The sequence below is a fragment of the Cyprinus carpio genome, chromosome B25, assembly GCF_018340385.1.
Source record: "Cyprinus carpio isolate SPL01 chromosome B25, ASM1834038v1, whole genome shotgun sequence".
Taxonomy (NCBI): domain Eukaryota; kingdom Metazoa; phylum Chordata; class Actinopteri; order Cypriniformes; family Cyprinidae; genus Cyprinus; species Cyprinus carpio.
The window spans coordinates 8,874,199-8,898,230 of record NC_056621.1 but is presented as its reverse complement, the minus strand read 5'-3'; the positions used below and the strand labels follow the sequence as shown (position 1 = coordinate 8,898,230).

Genomic DNA, 24,032 nt, shown 5'->3' with positions numbered 1-24,032 from the left:
CTAGCTTTCCCTTCACCTTGGAGAACATTGAGATGGAGACGCTGGAGGAATCCAGAACATCTAAGAGTATATCACACAACTATGCGAGAAGTCCAGACGAACATCAACTTTACAGAATATTAATGAAAATGAAACATCAAATATATTTACATCACATTTATATTTTAATTTAATTATAATCATTTAAAATATGACATGTAATATGAAAATAAAATAATATATATATATATATATATATAATTAACGTGGGGACTGGTGCTTGTCCGCTTTTACATATACTCATCTTTGGCACATCATTTAATAGCAGTGTTCAGCTGATTGTCAGACCTGCACACTCAGCACAGTCAGTGTCCTTAGTTTGCTGCGCCTTGCGAAATATTGCCATGGCCATAATTAAAAACCATCCTTTAAAATTAATCACATATTATGAGAGTTGCTTTAATCAATTTGCAAACATCAAATTACTGTCTCCAGCATATGTTCCTCAAAATGGCTATAGCCATCATTATTCCTTTCTTTTTTTTTTTAGAGACCCAATTAAATTTCTGGAAATCGGATGGGTCATAACTCCACTTACTGTCCTGAAATACGATTATCAGAACAGTCATCTTCTACCAAATGCCTCTCAGCGGCAGCCATAGAGCAGCCCATCCAAACAGTCAATCTGATTCATGTCTCCGGCCTGTTCGCAGTTAATCCAAAATTCATTTATATGACACTGAAACCGCACTCACAACTTACTTAACTTTATAATTCAACATATCAGAAATGGATATGATTTGAGGTAAAAAAAAAATATGATTGGAGGCAAGAGAACAAAAGGAAAAGCCAAAAAAACTAGAGGCAATAGGCAAAAAACCAATAAAATAAATTATTTCACCAATAAAATAAAAGTTTTTAAATATAAACTAATGTCAACCTAACCATACATCAATCAATCAATCAATCATCTATATACACACACACACACACACACATATATACAGTATATATTTAGAAAATATTTACATGTATATATTTCACACACACACCACACACACACCACACACACACACACATACAGTATATATAGAAAATATTTACATCTATATATTTATATTCATATAATTTAATTTTATATATAAATATATTAATTAAACATAACATATTTCTTTAAAATGTACATGCACGTGTGTGTGTAGAGTTATATATACAGTTACAGGTCAAAAGTTTGGAAACATTACTATTTTTATGTTTTGTGAAAGAATTTCTTCTGCTCATCAAGCCTGCATTTATTTGATCAAAAATTACAGAAAAAAAAAATGTAATATTGTGATATACCCAATTTAAAATATTTTTTTTTAAATTTATTATACTTTAATTATCATTTACTTTCTGTGATGCAAAGCTGAATTTGATCCTTTACATGAACTTTGGAAATCATTCTAATATGATGATTCATTATCAAAGTTGGCAACAGTTCTGCTGCTTAATAGTTTTTCCAGACATGTCATACCTTTTTTTGGATACTCGTTGATAAAGAAAAAAAAAGTTAAAAAAAAAAAAAAAAAAAAGCTATGTTTTTAAAATATACATATTTTGTAATAACAATATACTATGGTCAGTACCGGGGTCAGTAATTTTTTTTTTCTTTCTTTTTTTTAAATAAATCGATACTTTTATTCAGCAAGGATGGGTTAAATTGATAAAAAGTGATAGTAAAGAAAATATATTATTAGCCAGGGATTTAGAATTTTTTTTTTTTTTGCAAAAAAATGCAGTTCTTTTGATGTCACCTTTTATTCATCAAATATATTAGACAGCAGAACTGTTTTCAACACTCATAATAAATCAGAATATTTTAATGATTTCTAAATGATTTTAAATGATAGGACTGGATGTCTACTGTGACACATGAAGGGCTGGAGTAATGATGCTGAAATCAGCTTTCCATCACAGGACATACACATATATTTTTTTAAAGTATATTCAAAGAGAAAACAATTATTTTAAGTTGTAATAATATTTCACAATATTACATTTTTTTTCTGTATTTTTGATCAAATAAATGCAGGCTTGATGAGCAGAAGAGACTTCTTTCAAAAACTTAAATAGTAATGTTTCCAAACTTTTGACCTGTACTGTGTGTATTTATATATATATATATATATATATAAAAAAATAATAAATATACACAGTACACACACATATATTCTGTAAACAAATACTTTTATTTTGGATGCGATTAATCGTGATTAATCATTTGATAGCACTAAATACTTCCTGAAGTGAAGTATGTTTATTTTATTTAATGAAAAAAAAGGAATGTCTATGCTGTAGCGTTGTTTTTAATGTTTTTCCAACCTTCAAATTAAAAAACCACCAAGTCTAAACATCTGACATTGAGTCAGACAGTATTTACAGCCCATTAAGTGTGGATTTTTAGATGAGGAGATAAATTACCCACTAAAAATGTTCCACGGTTGCTTCAAACTTCCTGTAGGATTTACTAAGCTAAAACCCAAATTTGCTTCATAGTTACATTTTGAAACAAAAGTGTTTATCACAGCTGTGACTAAATTGAACCTAATCAGAATGTAGCACTCGGCATACTTCATTAAACTAACTTTGTACCAATTTCATCAAACCTCTCGTTTATCTCAATCCACATGTTTCCTTGCAAAAAAATGACAATGGTTGATTAAGTTCAGAGGAGAAAGAAGTGCAAAGGAAAGGAAGTGGAGAATTTCATTCGGCACTCTGAAATTGCAAAGCTAAGGTGATTAAAGGTGCAGTCTTTGTGATGCAAATAAGATTCCTTTTGAAGATTATCCTTCGTTTGGCAAAAGACACCTCTGCTTTGAGAGGGAGACCATCCGAAAATGTCCTACCAGTGTCATTGGCAATCTGGGAAAATGGATAAGTTTCACTTCACTTTCTGTCTGGAGCAAGAAAGCTGGCCAGGTTCCCACACTCCTCATGAAATCAACAACCGCAGGGTATGTTGTATTGATCTTGCAATGTTACATACCTTCCTTGTCCATCAAAATATGCAAAACCGAACATTACTCATCGGCACCGCCGGCCGAAGCTCAGATTTGGCGCGACGTTTCTTTTACAGTATACGTGTAGCTGTCTATCTGATCAGGGATTCCGCTAGGCAGTGATGACATTTCAGAGGCGGCGTTACTCTGAATGACCCGGGCTCTGATTTACTGACTGAGAACGTAATTAAGCTTCGCTCCATCTTCGAATCCCAGTGCTCGTCTGAGCTGCTAATTGGCATGAATTAGCTGTGAACAGAGGGAGTGTTTCTATCCATTCCCCACTCTTTTCTCTTCTTTTTTAACGTCCCCGCTCTCATCTAACTCACATTACAGGACCCGGAGAGGGCCCACTTGAATTGGCTCCACAGTCTAATGGTCTGCCAGGTTCCTGACATCGGCAGTGAATATTAGTACAGACTTTTTAATCAAGAGACTCTCGGGCTGCCGCCCATTGCTAAAAGTACATGTACCAAAACATCTGGCCTGCCAGCTGCGCTTGTATGCGCCGCTCGTAATGAAATGTCTGATTTTCTGATCCATTAGTCCAAATCTATACACATTTAGAAGCTCATGCGTCCTGCATATTGTCCGACACGCTCTTCAAACACCAACAGGAATGCGGTTTACTCTGACATTGGCCCATCACCTAGGTTTGGAAACACAATAATTGACTTCAAATGATGTGTAGCTTACAATAAAATATACATTTACAATAAGAAGACGAAGAAGAAGACGAAGACGAAGACGAAGACGAAGAAGAAGACGAAGACGAAGAAGAAGACGACGACGAAGAAGAAGAAGAAGAAGAAGTTGTTTTTGCTTTTGGTTTCAAAATTTACATGTTAAATCAACAATTTAAATAGTATTTACTTAAGTAGAAAAAAAATACTTAAATAGTATTTACTATAAAAACTCCATTGTGTCTGTAAACACATTTTTTTAATAAAAATATATATTAGAGTTACACATTAAATATTTGTATTTATAATTGTATTTATTTTGATCATTTTGAAAATATCTGAAATTCTTCATTTGTTTTATTTTTAGATTATTTAGATTATTATTTAAAAAAATTTATTTATATATTTTGTAAAAAAAAAAAAAATTTAAAAAACCTAAATGAGCTTCTAAGACGTATTTTGTAAATATTCTATAAAACCTTATGCTAGAGTTATATTACAGTTACACAATTAAATTGCTTAATTAATTAATTAATATATGGCTGTCAAATCCTGATAGTCAAAATAAAAATAAAACACACACATATATAAATCGTATTTAAATACATACATGCATGTAAATATGAAATACACACACATATATAAATCGTATTTAAATACATACATGCATGTAAATATGAAATATATCCATGCATATGTGTTTATTTATATATACATATAAATATACACTGTACACACACACATAATATGTACACACAAACTTTTATTTCAGATGCGATTAATCACGATTAATTGATTTGACAGCCCTAACTTATACACACACTCACACACACAATTTTCAGATCAGGTATATATGAATAAAGTACGGAAACATAGTTACAGTTTCTATTTGGTGGCTGAAGTATTGAATATATACCCATGCAACAACAAACACATTTCTTTAGAAGTACATCCATTTGTTATTCTTTTGAGAAACGAAGGCTGTTCCATGCAATACTGTCTTGAAAGAAGAAAGCAAAATGCATCTAACCAGCACAGGGAGAGACATGGACATCCCAGATGCACAACAACAAGACTAGCAGTACATCAGAGCCTCTAGTCTGAGAAACAGACCCCTGTCTGGCGCTTGGCTGGCAGCTTCATTGAAGAGTACAAACTAAACATCAACAGTCAAGACAAGACTCCCAACTTTTAGGCAGAATGTCAGAGAAGATCTAACACTGACACGTAAGAACAAAACAGTAGATTGAGCTAAATAACAGAAATTGGATAGCAAACAGTTACTACGGATGGATAAATCCAAATCGAAGGTCTTGTTAGTCAATCCTGAAGAAAGAATAGGGCTGTTCTCACCCTATGTCCACCTGTTAGCTGGCACAGATCCTGTGTCTGTTTTATTTGAGCTACAAGTCCCATTTTGACAGGGAATAAGGACTTAAACTTAATAAAACGTCTCCCTCAAGAGCTGACATTCTCATATCAGACCTTATTCCTCAACCATTAGCACTTTCCAAAAACATTTTTCTTACTTGCAGAACCTTTAAAGGTGCAGTCCATGGTCAAGAGTAATTCGGCACCCTGTCCTTTATTAAAAGGCTGCCAGACCTCCCAGAACGTTTGCAAATGTCACTGCGTTAGAATCACTCTACTTTGACTAAATACCATCTGCCAGTATCTCTAATGTTACCAAGTCTGGCTGTGTATAACACTACTGGTTGCTAAGCTAGCCGAGCACCAAAACAAGTCCCTTTAAAGGAACAGTTCACCCAAAAAATTTAAATTTGCTGAAAATGTACTTACCCTCAAGCCATCCAAGATGAGAGTTTGTTTCTCATTGAAACAGATTTGGAGAAATTTAGCATTACGTCACTTGCTCACCAATGGATCCTTTGCAGTGAATGGGTGTCCAAACAGCTGATTGACAATAACCCACACAACTTGTTTTGGACTGTTTTCGCTTGTAAATGGTCTGCTGATTCCTACTAGATGACATTTCACTGGAGAAAGCAATATTATAAGATGCTGCACAAGACATTATTTGATGGACTGGAGTCATGGATTATTTGTGGATTATTGTGATGTTTTTATCAGCTGTTTGGACTCTCGTTCTGATGGCACCCATTCACTGCTGAGGACTGCATATATGTTCCTTCTACTAATTATATGGTATTGATTACTAAACCAAGCAAAACTCTGCATTAAAGTATATGTAGACTTAAAAATGAAAAAGTAGAAACTTTTGAAAGTTTATTCTCAGCACAGCTAATACGCAGGTATCTAGGCTACGATCGAAAAACCACATGTGGCAAAAAAGCAGGTTAATGAATAATTATTAAACTTCTAGATGGGGGAGAGGAGGAGTAGATAATGAATACCTGGGTAAATGAGGGATGGTACTTAAGACAGCATCATTAGAGAAGAGGAAGACTATGGGAAGGCCAGATGGAGAATACCAAGGGACGAAAAGAAGGTCAGATTTAAGCTACTGTAGGCTTAAAACAGTGCTCTTGCAGCTAAACAACTTAAAAATACACTGCAGTATGTTTCAGCCATATTAAGAAGTTAGATTGTATAAATATGAAGGAAAAGGTGTTTGATTTACTGTATGTCTTGTTATTTTGATGCTTATAATACTCTTCTCCATCTTTTGATGCCATGATTTATAGAAAATATATACTATCATTCAAAATTTTGGGGTAAGTGAGATTTAGTAGAGTACACATATATACATTTTTTAAATACAATTTTAACTACCACCCTTCTTCTGTCTTTACATTAACTGCATGCAAACAGCATTATATTTTGTGAATTATGAGCTCAACACATATTCAAAAATGTGTAGTTGTGCTGAAAAGACTTTAACAAATGGCACAGTGAGAATTTAGCATGTGGTTAGCAACTGTTTTTTTGGTAGCCAGCTTAGTGAATAAGTGCAATAATTGTGGCAAAATGGTGCATGCAAAAGTGTTGGAATCCTATAGTGCCATTTATCAAAACAATAGAGATGTAAAATTAATCACTAACTGGCTAACCTTGTAGATGCCTTGATTGCAGCCATTGTAAGTGCTTTCCATGGTGTAGCTTCGGAGGACACCGATCTCCCTCCAAACGACCACCCGTGCTGTGGACGCCCGAGACTTTTCCACCAGATAGTTGCAGTTGTTGAAGGAGAATGCAGGAGCTATTCGGTCCAGAGTTTTAGCGAGGGTCTGTCAATACAAACAATATATGAGCTTTGAAAAAGAATCATGGATTTTCACTGTATTTGCATTTTATGCCAGTGTTTTCCCTTCTAGTTTTATGTATATGTAGTTTAAGAGACTTCTTTGCATAGATGGCAGACATCAGTCAGACAGCAGCTAGCGACGCAATATTTTCCGCATTACAGATTCCACAGATTTACATATGCTTTTAAACTATCCTTTAACACAATTTGTCACAGCCTGTATGTTGGGGAAAAACTTCCTTCGGCAGTAAACTTCAAAAACTGGCTCAGAAATAAAAGTTTCATGGAGGATGGAAACAACTGTGCCAATCAGAAAAAAGTATTGTCACTGTATATATAATGATACTGTGAAATAAGGAGACAAAAACAAATCATGCATTTTTGGCTCTTCCTTTGAGAGCAAAAATAGATTTGGGGGATACAGCAGAAGCTGTTAAACAGATTTTATTGCTGTAAGGTTGCTCTTTCATAGCTCAGGAGATGTAATTGAGTTCTCAGTTGTGTGACTTTGAAAAATCAACTTTGTTTCAGATGTTTCTCCTAAAATAGGAGCAATACAAATGGAAACAAGTGACGATGAATGTACAGTAAGAATATAGAGCTGTAAAATGAATGTGGGTGACACTCTACCATTGAAAAAAATTGTAACAGATCATCTAGGAGAAACATTTGAGAAATGAAAGAGATCTAATTTGTGATTTTCTTTGTTATAGGCAGTAATTGTACCCTGTATCCCGGGTCTTCTTTCAGGGAGGCCGTGTTAATGGGAGATCCAGACTGCCACAGGGTTTCCTTCATACTGCAGCCATACAGAAACACATTCTTCTTCCTGGAGTGACCATGGTAATCGCAAAACACCTGTGGAATGTAATAACACTGCAGTTTTTCAAAAAAATATATAGCGAAACTTCAAGATGGTACGCCAATAATGGCCAAGGACGAGGAGGTCAGCAATGCAGCGTTAACTAGACTGAGCCAAACATAATTAATCTTGTGACACAACAGACAGACACGTACAACAAGAGGAATAAAATGCTAGACAATGCATTGTGTTTTGACTCTAATTAAAATTTTGTCTCTTGACAGTGTAGCTGTTAATTGGAGACAGTGCATAGCGATGAGCCTTTTTGTAAAGGCTCAACAAGAGGGTTTCTTCCTCATTCATTGCATTTGTTCCACTGTAAGTTTTGGGGAAATGACAATGTTCCTTTGACCAGGTTCGGTGCATAATTATTACTGTGATTAAACATGAATTATGGCATAATTGATATGTAAATCTGGCTAATTGTGTCAAAGCACTCTTGCTAGCACTAATGTTCTTTAGTTCTTCGCAACAGGTCATTCCTGCTTGATTACAGGATCAACAATTATCATTTCAACGCTATTCTGAATAAAATTAAATCATTTAATTGCATAATTTATTTCAAGGTAGATATTGCTTTCAAACGGCTAGCTTCAGTTTAGGTCATGACGTCCTAGATTGTTTGACCATTTTTACAAGCATATTCTCTCAAAAGTGCTGGCGAACCTACTTCTGTTGCTTTGTTTTTTCCCCACTGACTTGCATAGATAGAGCAGTGGTCCATTACTCCATTTCCCGAGAAGTGTCTTTTGAAAAAGGACAGAGGGTGGATACGGATGAGGTAAAAGATAGAAGTTCTTTAGTGCTCTAACAGCATCAGGAGAAGCTCAAAGACACCAGTCCAGATTCTATGAATAGATATGACTAAAAATAAAAAAGCTCTTAATTCTGTTTGAAGACATGAACTAGAGGTTCATGAGGTTCATCCATGACTCCTTCTGCAGGTAACAAATTTGCGAGTAGGTGCAGCAGTGATTGCCTTTATTGGTGAGACATTAAATCATTTATTCAGCTAAATCATTCAAAACCTCCATGTTATTCAGAAATTAAACAAGTAACTGTCTTTATGAGTATATCATTGAATAATTTACTCAACTGATTCATTCAAAATGCCGATTTGTTTCAAGGACAAAACAAATGACTCTTTATGAATGAGTCACTGAATCCTTTACCCAGGTGATTAATTCAAAAACACTTAATTCTGAAACAAAACAAGTGAGTATTTTAATGAATGAGTCACTAAGTCATTTACACAATTGATTTGTTCAACTTTAAAATGCTGATTCATTCACAAACAAAACTAATCCCTGCATCACAATTTGCATACTATCCATGCCAAATAGTTTGTAGATTAATAATCTTGAATAGTATTTAGGGCAGATAGTATGTGAACTGGGATGTTGGGACTGCCTTTATGAGTGAGTCATTTATTCGCTTACTCATCCCAGTTTCATCAAGATTCATTCAAAACCTCTGATTCACTCACGGTTGAAACAAGTGAATGTCTTTATGTGGGAGTCATTGAATCCTTTATTCAAAGTCAAGTCACCATTATATACAGGTGCATCTCAATAAATTAGAATGTCATGGAAAAGTTAATTTATTTCAGTAATTCAACTCAAACTGAGAAACTTGAATATTAAATAAATTCAGTGCACACATACTGGAGTAGTTTAAATCTTTGGTTCTTTTAATTGTGATGATTTTGGCTCACATTTAACAAAATCCCACCAATTCACTCTCTCAACAAATTAGAATATGGTGGCATGCCAATCAGCTAATCAACTCAAAACACCTGCAAAGGTTTCCTGAGCCTTCAAAATGGTCTCTCAGTTTGGTTCACTAGGCTACACAATCATGGGGAAGACTGCTGATCTGACAGTTGTCCAGAAGACAATCATTGACACCCTTCACAAGGAGGGTAAGCCACAAACATTCATTGCCAAAGAAGCTGGTTGTTCACAGAGTGCTGTATCCAAGCATGTTAACAGAAAGTTGAGTGGAAGGAAAAAGTGTGAAAGAAAAAGATGCACAACCAACCAAGAGAACTGCAGCCTTATGAGGATTGTCAAGCAAAATCGATTCAAGAATTTGAGTGAACTTCACAAGGAATGGACTGAGGCTGGGGTCAAGGCATCAAGAGCCACCACACACAGACGTGTCAAGGAATTTGGCTACAGTTTTCATATTCCTCTTGTTAAGCCACTCCTGAACCACAGACAACGTCAGAGGCATCTTACCTGGGCTAAGGAGAAGAAGAACTGGACTGTTGCCCAGTGGTCCAAAGTCCTCTTTTCAGATGAGAGCAAGTTTTGTATTTCATTTGGAAACCAATGTGCTAGTTTCTTGAAGTCCAGTGTTAAGTTTCCACAGTCTGTGATGATTTGGGGTGCAATGTCATCTACTGGTGTTGGTCCATTGTGTTTTTTGAAAACCAAAGTCACTGCACCCATTCACCAATAAATTTTGGAGCACTTCATGCTTCCTTCTGCTGACCAGCTTTTTGAAGATGCTGATTTCATTTTCCAGCAGGATTTGGCACCTGCCCACACTGCCAAAAGCACCAAAAATGGTGTTGGTGTGCTTGACTGGCCAGCAAACTCACCAGACCTGAACCCAACAGAGAATCTATGGGGTATTGTCAAGAGGAAAATGAGAAACAAGAGACCAAAAAATGCAGATGAGCTGAAGGCCACTGTCAAAGAAACCTGGGCTTCCATACCACCTCAGCAGTGCCACAAACTGATCACCTCCATGCCACGACGAATTTAGGCAGTAATTAAAAAAAAGGAGCCCCTACCAAGTATTGAGTGCATGAACAGTATATTAACATACTTTCCAGAAGGCCAACAATTCACTAAAAATGTTTTTTTTTTAATTATTATTATTGGTCATAAGAAGTATTCTAATTTGTTGAGATGAGAATTGGTGGGTTTGTGTTAAATGTGACCCAAAATCATCACAATTAAAAGAACCAAAGACTTAAACTACGTCTTTGTGCATTGAATTTATTTAATACACGAATTTCAAAATTTGAGTTGAATTACTGAAATAAATGAACTTTTCCACGACCTGTATATAGCACTTTTTATAATGCATATTGTGTCAGAGCAGATTTACAGTATTAAACAAGGAAATAGTGTGTGAAATAGTGTACCGTTCTCCTCTAGTCAGACGAAACCAGCTGTTTAATTCCAGACTGAACTGATTTGTTCAAATTAATTTAATTTGTTCATTTATGCAGTTCAAGGCATATAGAACTGTACCCATCCATTGTCTTAAATATACATAAATAAATGTATTAACTATAAAATGAATCACAAATTATTGACGTTGTATTATTAAATGATTTGATATCACTAGTTTCATTTCTTCAGTCAGCTGAGGTAACATTAATTTAATAAATTAAAACTTAGTAAATGAGCAGCAATGGTAATGTATCTAGCCACACATATACAAAAGCCATGATTTCATTATTTTTGTAATATGGTTCATATAATCCAGTTTAAAATAGTGGTCATTTCAAATTGCAGTTGTTTTCTGATGAACAATGAAGCACTTAGATCCACCCAGGCCTGCTTCAGTCTGTACAGTCTAATATCCAGACCAGTGGCCCCTAACACACATTTATAGATTTGGTCATCCCTGACCGGCATTTGGAAGCGGAAAGCTCAGAGATCATGGAGCAATTTCCGGCGAGCCCTTCGTGGAACTTTAGGATTCAATAGGTCAGTTACAGTGCAGCGAGATTTAATGGAAACTTACCAGCGGAGTCCTGCCTATGCTGTTGAGGTAATAGAGGAAGCCTTTGGTGTGGTAAATTGTGGGGCTTAAATTAGGGTCCGGCATCAGCCACTGTCTGTTGAGGTCCTCAGCGGTGAGAGAACAGCGATTACTGAAATAAATCAAAAGAAAAAAAAAAGATTACAAAGAACAGAAAGTCAACTTTAAACTAACTAAAAGTCCAATTTGGATTTCATGAGCTCTTAAACACATTTCCAGGGATCAAAGTAACATCAAAACCCATCTGAGTTTGAGATCCAATATCTGATTTAGCTTACCTATCTGTTTGAAGACAAGATAACCAATCTGTCTGTCTCTGTGAATGTTAAAAACGACAGAATTGTGATGTTCCCATATCAGCGTCTACCTTTACAGGCTACTGAAAGGTCTGCGCAACGAGTCTGTTGATTAGAGAGCGAGCACTAGCTGAGCTTTATCTCCTGACAAAATCCTACTGGCATTTGGAGGCAGCTTGCCAACTACAGACTCCCCCACATTCAGTTCATGAAAGCCAATTATAAGACACAATGTTCAAACATTAGCAAATTGATAGGCTGCGTTTGAAACGGCTGAGCGCGACTGTTGAGTCTCTGATCACAGGTGCTCCATCTGATGATATATTGTGTGCTTTCTTTGGGTCATTCTTGATCTAGATGGAGCAGAAGCATGAAGCAAAACACAGTCCCCACCTGAAAATAAAACATCCTGGCTTTTTATCAAATGCTATGGATGTTTTCATAGACATCGGTAATGGCTGCGCAAAAACACAAAGATGGAAGTTGCAATCATCTTTACCTCTGAACAGTTCGTTCAACCAGACCTTTTTCTGAGGATATCGCAGATTGAACTAAGATGCCTTTAGGTGCATTAAAAATTAACGAAAACCACAAACAGAACTGCATGACTATAAATACAACACACTTTTTAAAGTCTCTGAGAAACCTGCGGTTCTCTGCTGAAGAAGTTTGAGCAAAGAGCCACAATCTTCAGAGAGTTTCATCGTAAACAAAAATGCCATATTCTAGGTGTCTGGAGACAAGGAAATTACTGTATTCAAGACGACAAAACACGGTTGTTCTGGACAGTTTCCAATGCACCCCAGGGGGGCAGCAAAGCGGAAACGGCAAGAAAATTGTTCCTCCCTACAGCTGTCTATAGTTTTAAGTGAACCTACGTAAGGAAAATAAGAGAAAGCCAGAAACACTGGATGTCAGTTGAGATGACTTGAGAGTTAGATCAACATTAACAGTCTGTCTGTTCAAGCCATGTATATGCTAGGCGATTTCCAACTCGTTGTGTCATTATGTATTCATTGCCTGATATTTAGATCGTAAATATTTGATGAACCAAACTGAAGCTTTTGCTATGAACGACATCAATGACTTCATGTTTTTTCCTCTCTTTTTGGGGGGCTCCATTTTGTTCTTGACAGAAATAATTTATGAACACTTCCCTGCTCTTGTGTCTGATGACAACTGAGAGGTGGAACAGTATTTTGTCTCCTTTTATGGTTCTCCAAAAACTGACAGCCACTCTAACACGTGCTGCTTTTAAAATGTCTACTTTTCAATATTTCACCCAGTGCACTGCAGTGCATGACACATTCTGCAGTAGCCCAAAGCAACCCTGGTCTCAAAGGCCAAAAATAATTCAAACAATAGTTCAGGTTTAATGTTTAAGAGAGGTAATAAAATAAATTTCTTCATCAAATACCAATTAACATACTGTATGAACAGAATAGCATTTGACTCCATCAAACCTAAATAAACAGAACACTCAAATGATAATTGGGACTCTCACAATAGAACAACTAATCGGAACTTGACTCCACCCACTTCAAAACAGAAAGCTCAATGGGCATTTGTCTCCACTCAACTCAAAAGAATTGTCTAATGGGAAATTGCCTCCACCCAACCTCAAAAACCGAACACTCCTTAATTACTTTAACTCCACCCACTTCAAAACAGAAAGCTCATTGGGAATTTGACTCCACCCACCCCAAAAACAATGTGTAATTGGAATCTGACTTCACTCAACCTCAAAAACTAACACTTAATAATTTTGACTCCACCCACTTCAAGCTCACTGAGCATTACAATCCACCCACTTTGAAAACAATATCTAATGGGAATTTGACTCAACCCACCTCAAAATACAGAATTTCTAATGGGCATTTTACTCCAACAAACCTCAAAAACCGAACACTCTTTGGTAATTTTGACTCCACCTACCTCCGAAACAGAAAGTCTAATGGGAATTTCACTCCACCCAACCACAAAAAAACTAACACTCAATAAAAATTCTGACTCTACCAACTTCAAAACAATGATGATTAAGCATTTGTCTCCATCTGCCTCAGAAACAGAACACTCAATGATAATTCTGAATCCACCCACCTCAAAACTGAACGCTCATTGGATATTTGTTTCCACGTACCACAAAAACCAAACACTCATTGGTAATTTTGACCCCCTCCATCTCAAAACAGAATGCTCATTGGGTATTTGAGTCCACCCTACCTCAAAAACAGAACACAGAATAATTTCACTCAGCCTACCTCAAAAACAGAAAGTCAAATGGAAATTTCACTCAACCCAACCTCAAAAACCGAACACTCCACGATTTTTACTTCACCATCCTCAAAACAGAATGCTCATTAGGCATTTGTCTCCACCCACTTCAAAAATAGAACTCTCAATGATAATTCTGACTCAACCCAACTCTAAGCTGAATGCTTATTAGGTATTTGGCTCTACCCACCTTAAAAAACCATGATGTTCAATTACCAATTGGACTCCTCCAAATGAAAACAGTCCTGATCTACAAGGTTTAGGATTAAAATCTAAATAAAAAACAGGTCAATAACTAAGACAACATGTGAAGTGCTGCACCCAAACTAATAATACCTCATCAAATACCAATTAACTCATGTAAAGTATAGGCATTTGACTCCGACTCAAAAAACGAAATACCTAATGGTAATTTGACTTTGACATTTAACTCCACCCACCTCAAAACCAGAAACCCCAATTATCATTTAGTCTTCGCCTACATTAAAAACTCAATGAATACTTGACTCAGCCCGACCTCACAAATTAAATACCCATGGGCCATTTGATTCCGCCAACATCAAAAACTTCCAATCAAATGCCTCCTGACTCATTGTCAAAAGCAAACACATCACACTCCAGCTTGCAAATGCTAACTGCTCTGAAAACATTTATTTCACAGTGGGCGAGAGCTACTTAAGTCTTTAATTAAGAATAGTGTTGTTCAAGTGTATACGGATTATAATACAATCATCATTTATACAGTTTCTGATCCAAAAACTTATAATGAAGCCATTAACGCAAGTCACTCCCCCTTTATAATCACCCACTGAAAAATAGAAAAGCTCACTGAAACAAGAAATGACAGAACAGTGGGAGTTTTTGGAAAGAAAACTGTGTCTTGTACATTTGTTCACATTAACTATTTATAAGGAGATCAAATGGCTGACAATGAGAGGAATCGACACAAGTATCACCTCAGAGAGGAAGTGCTGTCACTGTAGTGCTCTGTTGACCAGACACATCGCTTCATCCAGAGATGAGTTACAGTTCACGTTCGGTTCAGCTACAACACAGATAAATAAGAGAAGAGGTGGGGTGGGGTGGGGTTATCAAGGTCCCATCTCTCTCTTCCAGTCACATCCGTCCTATCCCAATCTATTTTATGGGTCTTCAGTGTAACTGCTAAGCATTATGCAGTGTGATATAGATCTTATATAATTTGCTTATGATTGATTTGGTCACCATTAGGAAAGGGCACAAAAACGATTGCCCATGCCACCTGATGCAACAATTATCACAGAAATCGATAAGCAATCCTGGAGTTACTTAAATTGTATTATTCTTGGTGTGCAGCACTTCTCATCCAATAAGCTGTGATGTGATATAAAATGTGATGTAAAAACGTGCATGTGTGTGTGTGTTAGAGAGAGAGAGAGAGAGAGAGAGAGAGAGAGAGAAATTGAGTTCCCGCCAAAATCAGTATTGTATCTATTGAAAAATTAATGTTTAATTTTACTCAAAATGCTATATCCTCCATGTTATTCTGTCATGTTTTCTCTCTAACTTTCCAAACCACGACAAATGCCAGTCTCCCTTCTCTGCGGTATGCGATACATCCGCTCAACCAATCACAGCGCACCATTCCACGCACTGTAAACAGTAACTGACAAGCTAAGCAATATTGCGCTCATATTAATCCCAGATGAATCGCCCTTGATTATGAATGCAATATTGCGTAGCTTCTCAGTGATCTACGGCTCTGTGTATTAAATGCTGCTCCATCTGAAAGCACATGATGGAGATTTACTACTAATCACAGAACTGGCATTACTTACGAGACGCGTATGACAATACGTGTGATTTAATGTGATTTAAAATGAAAAATAACTTTTGTATTGATTCAATGGAATTATCATATCTATATTAATCAATGTATAAACCATAATATTAATTTATTCATTAATAATATTAAAACAATTTTACATTAATATTAACAACATTCATATACAATATAATATAGTAATGAGTAAGTAAATAAATAAATATTACACACACTTCTTATTCAGACTGCTGTAATACTCAATAATCAGACTGTTATAATACTCACACTTTGTCTTTGGGTGTCCATAAAGTGAAAGACACCTCCTCTTAGCCGATAGTAACTCCATGAGCTCACACACACAAGCACATACACGCGCACACACACACACACACACACACACACACACACACACACACACACACACACACACACACACACACACTTCCTGATCAACTTACTGAGCCAGGACAGTTCAATTTACTCCCATGGTTACAGAGAGATCAGTTGGATCAGTCTCAATAGCTTTTCGTCGCCTTGGCTAATGAGGTTATATCCTCGTTTTCTACTCAAATCTCCATCAGCTGGAGATGGGCACAATCAGCGACGTTTAGTCGAGCGAGAAGTAGTCTCAGAGAACGAAAAAAAAGGAAAAGAGGGAACTGGATATTTCCAGAAAAAGGATACTGAATGCAACACTGATTGGTTAATGGTACCATAAGAATGTAAAAAAGGACAGAACTCTACTCTAGCTAATATTTGTCAGAATAAACATATATCAGGGCAGTATTTAGTATACAGCGTAGTACTCAGAAAGCTAGTACTGCATTGTGAAAATAGCCTATGACTTTATCACCTGGTTCACCTTTGAGGGTACAGCAAAAAACGAGGAGGACAAGTCGGTATTTAGAGTGTGTGCTGTTTGGTGGGACACGAGAAACTCCCATTAACAGGGAGAAATTGGAAAGTGGAAATTCATTTTCACTTTTGTTTGTACTGTGCTGATGGCACGGATGAGAGAGGTTGAGGTGAGAGAAAAAGCAGCCGACTCTGTGAGCCCAGAACTGATGATGTAAAGCCTTTCTCCCATCTCCTCTGACTCATCAGTACTTTAGGGAACGGCTGTTTGTTGGTTCACCTTCAAGCTGAAAGTGTAGCGTTATTTGTGTTTTAGCCATCAATAATGGATAGTGCTGTTGGCTATTGTTTGATTTATGAAGAGAAACCTGCAGGCCAGTTTTGACAAGTTTCCTCTTCAGTCTGTGAATAAAGACCTGTTCACAAAGTCCAAAGATTCTCAACAATAGTGGCATTTTTGGGGGGTTAAACAAATCATTGTTTTTATCATTGTTTTTCACAGAAGTCTTCAAAGACAGACAGAGAAAAAAAAAGTGTGACCAGCTACTGTAACCTACAGAAAGGGTCAGAGAATGAATCAGTAAAGATATATAAACAAATCATTGAACAAAAACAAACAAAACAAAAAACAAATCAATTAAAAGATTTGCAATATAAAATGAATCACTGAACCAATCTGTATTAATTTTTTTGGAAATGATCAAAACAGTCATGATACAAAACAAATCAGTGAAAAAATATGAATGGATACTTGGTAAGGTACATTCATCTTTGGGAAATTGAATAATAGAGTCAATTTACAAAATTAATTAGTGAACAAATTTGAATGAACGTTTAGAGAATATATTCAAAAGAGTTACATTACAAAATAATTCACTGAACAAATCTGCATACATTTTTGGGGGAATGGAATCAAAAGAGTAATTAGTAATTAGAATCAACAAATCAAATTATAAAATTAATCAGTGAAAAAATAAAAGAGTAGCATTATAAAATGAATGAGTGACCAAATTATCTTTAGGGATTTTTTATTTTTTTTAAAAAAGAGTCATGATACAAAACATCAGTGAAAAAAATCTGAATTAATCATTGGCGAATGGAGTCAAATGAGACAAATTATAAAATGATTCGCTGAAAAAAATATCTGAAAAAATGTTTGGTCAGTTGAAGCCAAGTCAAGTCACAGAATGAATCAGTGAACAAATTTGAACTAATCCTTGGGGAATGAGATAAAAAAAAAGAGTTCAGTTACGAAATTAATGAGTCAACAAAAGTGAATAAATATTTGGCCAATGGAATCAAAAAGACAAGTCACAGAATGAAGCCGTCAAGACATTTGAACTAAACTTTGGGGAATGGTATTAAAAATACAAAGTGAATCAGTGAAAAAAATAAAAGTAAATCTTTGGGGAACAGAATGATAAATTCAAGTCAATGAATTATTGAACAAACTTTGTTTTTCCAATCAGCTGCATTGTGTAGGAATTCAGACACATTAAACACACTGGATTGTTTTAAAATTGTGCCACAGATTCGGACTTTGTGCAAATAGGCCATAATTCTGTAAACCTTTAAATTGCACAATACAGTAAAAATATGCTCTACCTTTATATTCACACCTTCTTATCGGTGGAGGAAAAGGGGCAAGCAAGCATGAAGTGCATTTGAGAAGGGAATATAGAGAGACGTGACTGCAATGGTACAATTTAACTGTGAAGAGAGGCTGTAAAGATTATCATGTTCATAATGACGTTCCATTCAACTATGAAACTACAGGAAGACAGAATGATGAATCATTAAATGATAGGTGTTATCACCTTAAGGCAGAGTCTTGCATTTAGCGTGCTTAGAAGTGCGACTTCTGGCATTTGTTTATCAGAACTAATGTTCCTAACAGCAATTTATAGCTGGCAGGACAGCACAGCCGAAAGAAGTTGTGAAGAGATGAGCCACCGGCCAACTTGTTATGATCATAAAAAATTAATAAAATAAAATAAAATAAAATAAAATAAAAAAAATAAAATAAAATAAAATAAAATTAAAAAAATACAATTATAATAAAATAAAAAAAAAACAATAAAAAAAAATAAAATAAAAAAAAAAAATAATAAAATAAAATAAAATAAAATAAAATAAAATAAAATAATAAATTCCATTTTAATTATAAAAATACATTTTTGTTAATAAAAAAAGTTTCTTTACTTTCTAACATTAAAGTGTACTGATTTCAGATGTTCTACTAGCTTTGCTGTATGTCCCTCTGGGAATCGGGTCACGTTTCCCTGTGCTAATTACAAAAATAGAAGTGTTACAAAATAGTCTTTGCTTGATGACTGTGAAGAGACAGTAATTTAAAAAAAAAATTAAAAAATTCTAATTAATGATCTCCACTGTGACACTTTGCATCATTTTAAGAATAGGGAACAATCTGTCACCCCGGTGAATAGTGTGGAGTGTTGCTGATTGACTCCGACTCTGCCACAGAAAATCAGTTGAAAAGAAAATGGGGCGCCATCTTTCATAAGCAACACAACAGGGACAGCAGAGAGAAGGCATTAGCTAAACCTTGAGTTCTCATCACAACAGATTATGAAAGAAATGTACAAAAAATGGATCTCGCCTCTCAAGGTCGCAGGGGATTTGTGTGCTACAATAAATAGAGCAAGTAAAGCCTGAGAAATTTACAAACGTCTTTATAAAGAAAGCAATGTGTTTATATAATGCATGCAGTTTGACAGAAGCATCAAGCCAAGCCTTTTTTTAGCCAAGTGGATTTTATATGCAACTTAAATGCAAAAAATAAAAAAATTATAATAATAAAAAAATCTGATGTTTTAAACTAAACACTGTCATAATTTAACAATTTAAGTCTCCCCAAACCCATATGACACAAAAGAAGACATCAAAAACAAAAAATGCATGGAAACCACTCTTTACCAAAAACAAGCTCAGATACAAATAATTAGTACATTACAAATAAAATAAATATAAATAATATAAATCAATATATAATTAATTGAATACATTACAATAAATAAATATATAATAATATAAATCAATATAATATTGTTAATTGAAATTAATTTAAATATTTTTAAATTGTAAGTATGTATTTTAAATAATATTTTAAAAAATGAGCAAAAATTTAAAATAAAATAAAAAAAATAAAAATAAAATAAAATAAAATCTTTATTTTTGGTTGAATTCCAGAAAATATGTCAAATATCTGTTCTTTTTGCATTGATATATTTTTGGTTGAATTCCAGAAAATATGTCAAATATCTGTTCTTTTTGCATTGATATACCTGTCCTGAATCACCTTGTCTCTGGCAAATTAGATTCATTAAACTTCCTCAAACAGTCATTTATGCATTTTAGCAGACACTTTTATCCAAAGCGACTTGCAGTGCATTCAGGCTAACATTTTTTTTTTTTTTTTTACCCAACATGTTCCCTGAATCGAATGAGCCACTGCTGCAGTCATGACACCAATGCTCTACCACTGAGCCACTGCTGCAGTCATGACACTACTGTACCTTTACTTTCTGCTAACCTTGAGCAACGAAAATGAGATTCTTTTCTTCTTGTTAGTAGCGACTGTCCCTTCTTTGCTTCTGAGCTAAATATAATTTCCAATACAACATCTGCCTCTTTAGTCCCTCATACCCATTCAAAACTGCAGCGGAACTACCGTTCCAATGCGGAGCAGGCTACATGACTGACGTGTCCCGCAGGACAAATCCTAGGGAATGAGACGGGGGGAGCAGATGTAGGACACAAGCATAAATGACAGCTACAACATATACTCTACTAAAAAAAAAAAATTTCTTTTTTTTTTTTTTTGCTGTTAAAATAACCAATCAAGCAATTCCTCAAACACATATTCGTCAAAACCAACAAATTTATAATGGCTTCTATCTAGCATATTTGACACTGAACGTCAAGTGGCCTCACAACACAGTACCAAAATGGGTTAAATCACACAAAAGTAACAATAATGCCCTTAAAATCAAATATATATCAGCTATTAATATAACCATGAACTACACAGGCTGAACAATAAGCAAAATTCTTAAAATTCTGAATTGGAAAATTTATCATTTTTATTTCTAAATGCCATATTTTCTTTTACCTTGCACATTAAGCAACCAGTCCGTGTCGACATCTGCTTAAATTTGCTAGGTTCCAATGAATTTACACCAAAATACCAAAAATTCCAATTCTGACTGATAAAAAAAAAAAAAAAAAAAATTATGCACAAAAAATATAGCAAAATGCATTAAACAGCATATTTCACCCAATAATGGAAATTCTGTCATTTACTCAACCTCATGCCATTACAAATCTGTATGACTTATTTTTTCTGTGAAACACAATATAAGATATTTTGAAAATTAAAGTATATTAAAATATATTTCCTCTTTTTTCGGTAACAGTGAATGTCATTGGGGTACAATGTTATTTTTTATTCAAAACATCTTTTTTATTCTGCAGAAAAAAAGGAGGTCATACAGATTTAAAACAACATCAGGGTGAATAAATGATAGAGCTTTTTTTTAGTCGAACCCTCATTTTAATTGCATTCACCATTGATTTCCAGGACACAACCCACCAGTTGAGAACCATGATGATTTGAACAACCTAAAAAATCCATCCAAGCTGAATTTAATCTACATTTCTGCATGAATGGACCATGCAGGTAGCATGAATCCTACTGCAGTCACATATAACTCAGCTGTCAAAGATGACCTTCAAGCTTCCTACTTACTCTTCCAGAACACTTCATATGTATTAGCAGAAGAGTGGGTCTAAAACACGATGTAATCAGCATCAGTGACAGGCCAACACAAGCAATGACACAAACGAGACACTTGGCACTTCCAGATGCCCCCTTCTCCTCTACCGGAATAGAAGCGTCATTCAGGTCTGAACGCCCTGCCTACATGTTCCTTGAGCATCTGTGTTGCCAAACCCTGTTAATATCCATCAACATAAAAGGGAGACGCCACCTCTTTCAGAAATGTGAAATGAAAGTAATGCTCTCCTTGGCTGTGGCTTACATACACTGCAACCGATTACCAGCAATTTGTCACCGCTGGCAGGTCCCCACATTGGGCGCCATGTGCTTATTCAGTATCCTGCTTTCACCCGAGACTGCAACAGTGTCTCTAAATTATCCAACGTACAACGTACTGTTAATCTTAAAGAATGATGTTTAATTGCAAGTATCGAACGTTAAAATGCTACTGGTGTTTTTTCTCCATTCAAAATGATCATTGCTAAAAGGTATGGGCTTAATAAAAACACCTTTTTGTCATGCACGACTGGGCAGCGTGGCATTATCACCTGTGTGAATTGCATAAGGGAGATCAGAAGCGGCCTCGTCTTGAATATTCATGTTTTGCTTATTCATGCCTTGCAGAGCACACAAATTCTCTCGGGGAAGACGGAGTCATAGGAGCTTGTTTAATATCTCCCTTTTGTTTGCCGTGGAAATTATAGAAAATGAAGCAAATACAAAGAGTCGTTGAAGCTCGATCGACACGCTCGCTTGTGAATTCAAATATTCATGATGAACTTGAAAAAAAAAACTAAAATCAAACGGTCGTTTCATATTCCCTTTGTAATGAGGACTGAAATCTTCATTACACATGCTCGGTATTATAATTTCATATATTGTGTAAGATGCCAGAGGATGATAAAATATTCAATTATATTCATAATGCATAGAAGAAAAATGCCATTATGGCAGGAGAAAACTGCTTTTGAGTTCAAATAGTCAGGGATTGGATTATGGCAATTTGAAAACATGACTCTATGACTCAGGATAGACACCTTTTTTAAATCGAAGTGAATGAAAACGAGGCTGTGAGGCAGTTAATATAAGCGAGTTTAGACTTGTTTGTTCATAAAGTTCTGAATAAATATATACAAATACATGGGTTGCGCAATGTCCAATGGCGAATAATAATCAATATCAATAGACAATATTGATTGTCAGTTTGAAAACTGGTATTCGTCCCACAATACTTTTATTTCTAAATAAATAATTAAAGCAGGGGCACATAGTGAGAAAAATTAAATGTAGGAAATATACTCACAGAGGCACTTCCAAAAAACTCATTTTTTTTTTCTTGTAACTTAACAATTCACTTCATTTATAAAAAAATAAGTTGACAGAGCTCTACATCAAATGGGGATGTAGGCTTGAGTCAAGTCTGTTAAAAATTGTATTGCATGCTACCAACAGCTAGAAATCTCCCTCTTGCTCAGTTACGCCATGTGTGCGTGTTCTGAACTGAAAAATGCATTCTTCTACATCTACTGTAAAACAGTCCTACACACCAGCACACATGACCACCCACACATGCACGCTTGAATCTTTAAGAATGCGGAGGTTCGCTTCAGCTTAGAATAATCACGTCAGCCGCCGTCTACGGCCAAACAGTCACACCATGGAATTCAAATGAGTTTCATGTAAAATACACAGGTTTCAGCCTCAACTGAATCAGCATGTAATTTTAACGCAACGCCTCACTCTTCAAAGGCACCTCATTATAGTGCTTTGCTGAAAAAAATATTAAAGTTTTGGCTTGTAATTTATTAATCCTCTTTTTGTTCTTAAAAATTCCTCATTTTTTTCTGTTGCTGCAGTGCAGTGGCTTTTGTAATGAAATGTTTTCCATAACTCTATAGAAAAAATAAGATCAAATATTGTTAAATGATTCACATTTTGGGTTTAAGCCACTGCTGGCCCGTAACAATATGTTCCAAAAAAGAATAATGCGGATTACATTCAAAACTGGCACAAACACTCACCTGAACCCTTTGTTGGTTTTACAAAAGAGATATTAGGAGATAAACAACTGTGACTAAAAAATAAAATGAAGCATAAAGTATACTTTGCGTTTTTGTATGTGTACACGTATGTGTATATTCAAACGCATAGCCTTTCAAAGTATACTCCATTTGATGTTGAGCACAAACACGAAGGGTCGACACATGCGCTCTTAAAAGCTTCATCCATGTCCAGTGTCTACTCTATTTTTCCCCATAATTTATCCAATCCCCTCTAGCTCACAAGAGCTTGTCGATGCAGCAGTCTGTTGTTGTTATGGTCTCCGCTATTTTGTTGATGTTGTTCCATCTCTTTAGTTTTGTTTTCTACTGTAAAAAAATTGGCCGGGACAGTGTTGCCACCTTGTGGAACAACTGATTACTGAAAA

General features: G+C 35.4%; 1 protein-coding gene across 1 annotated transcript in view; it reads right to left on the bottom strand.

Moving 5' to 3' along the window:
* The window catches only part of LOC109069815 (cytosolic carboxypeptidase 4-like), a 151,104-nt gene that overhangs the window by 30,793 nt on the left and 96,279 nt on the right, over positions 1–24,032 (bottom strand). Inside the window, 3 exon segments of the mRNA XM_042752827.1 lie at positions 6,739–6,915; positions 7,659–7,790; positions 11,560–11,689. Of these exon segments, the coding sequence (XP_042608761.1) occupies positions 6,739–6,915; positions 7,659–7,790; positions 11,560–11,689 (439 nt within the window).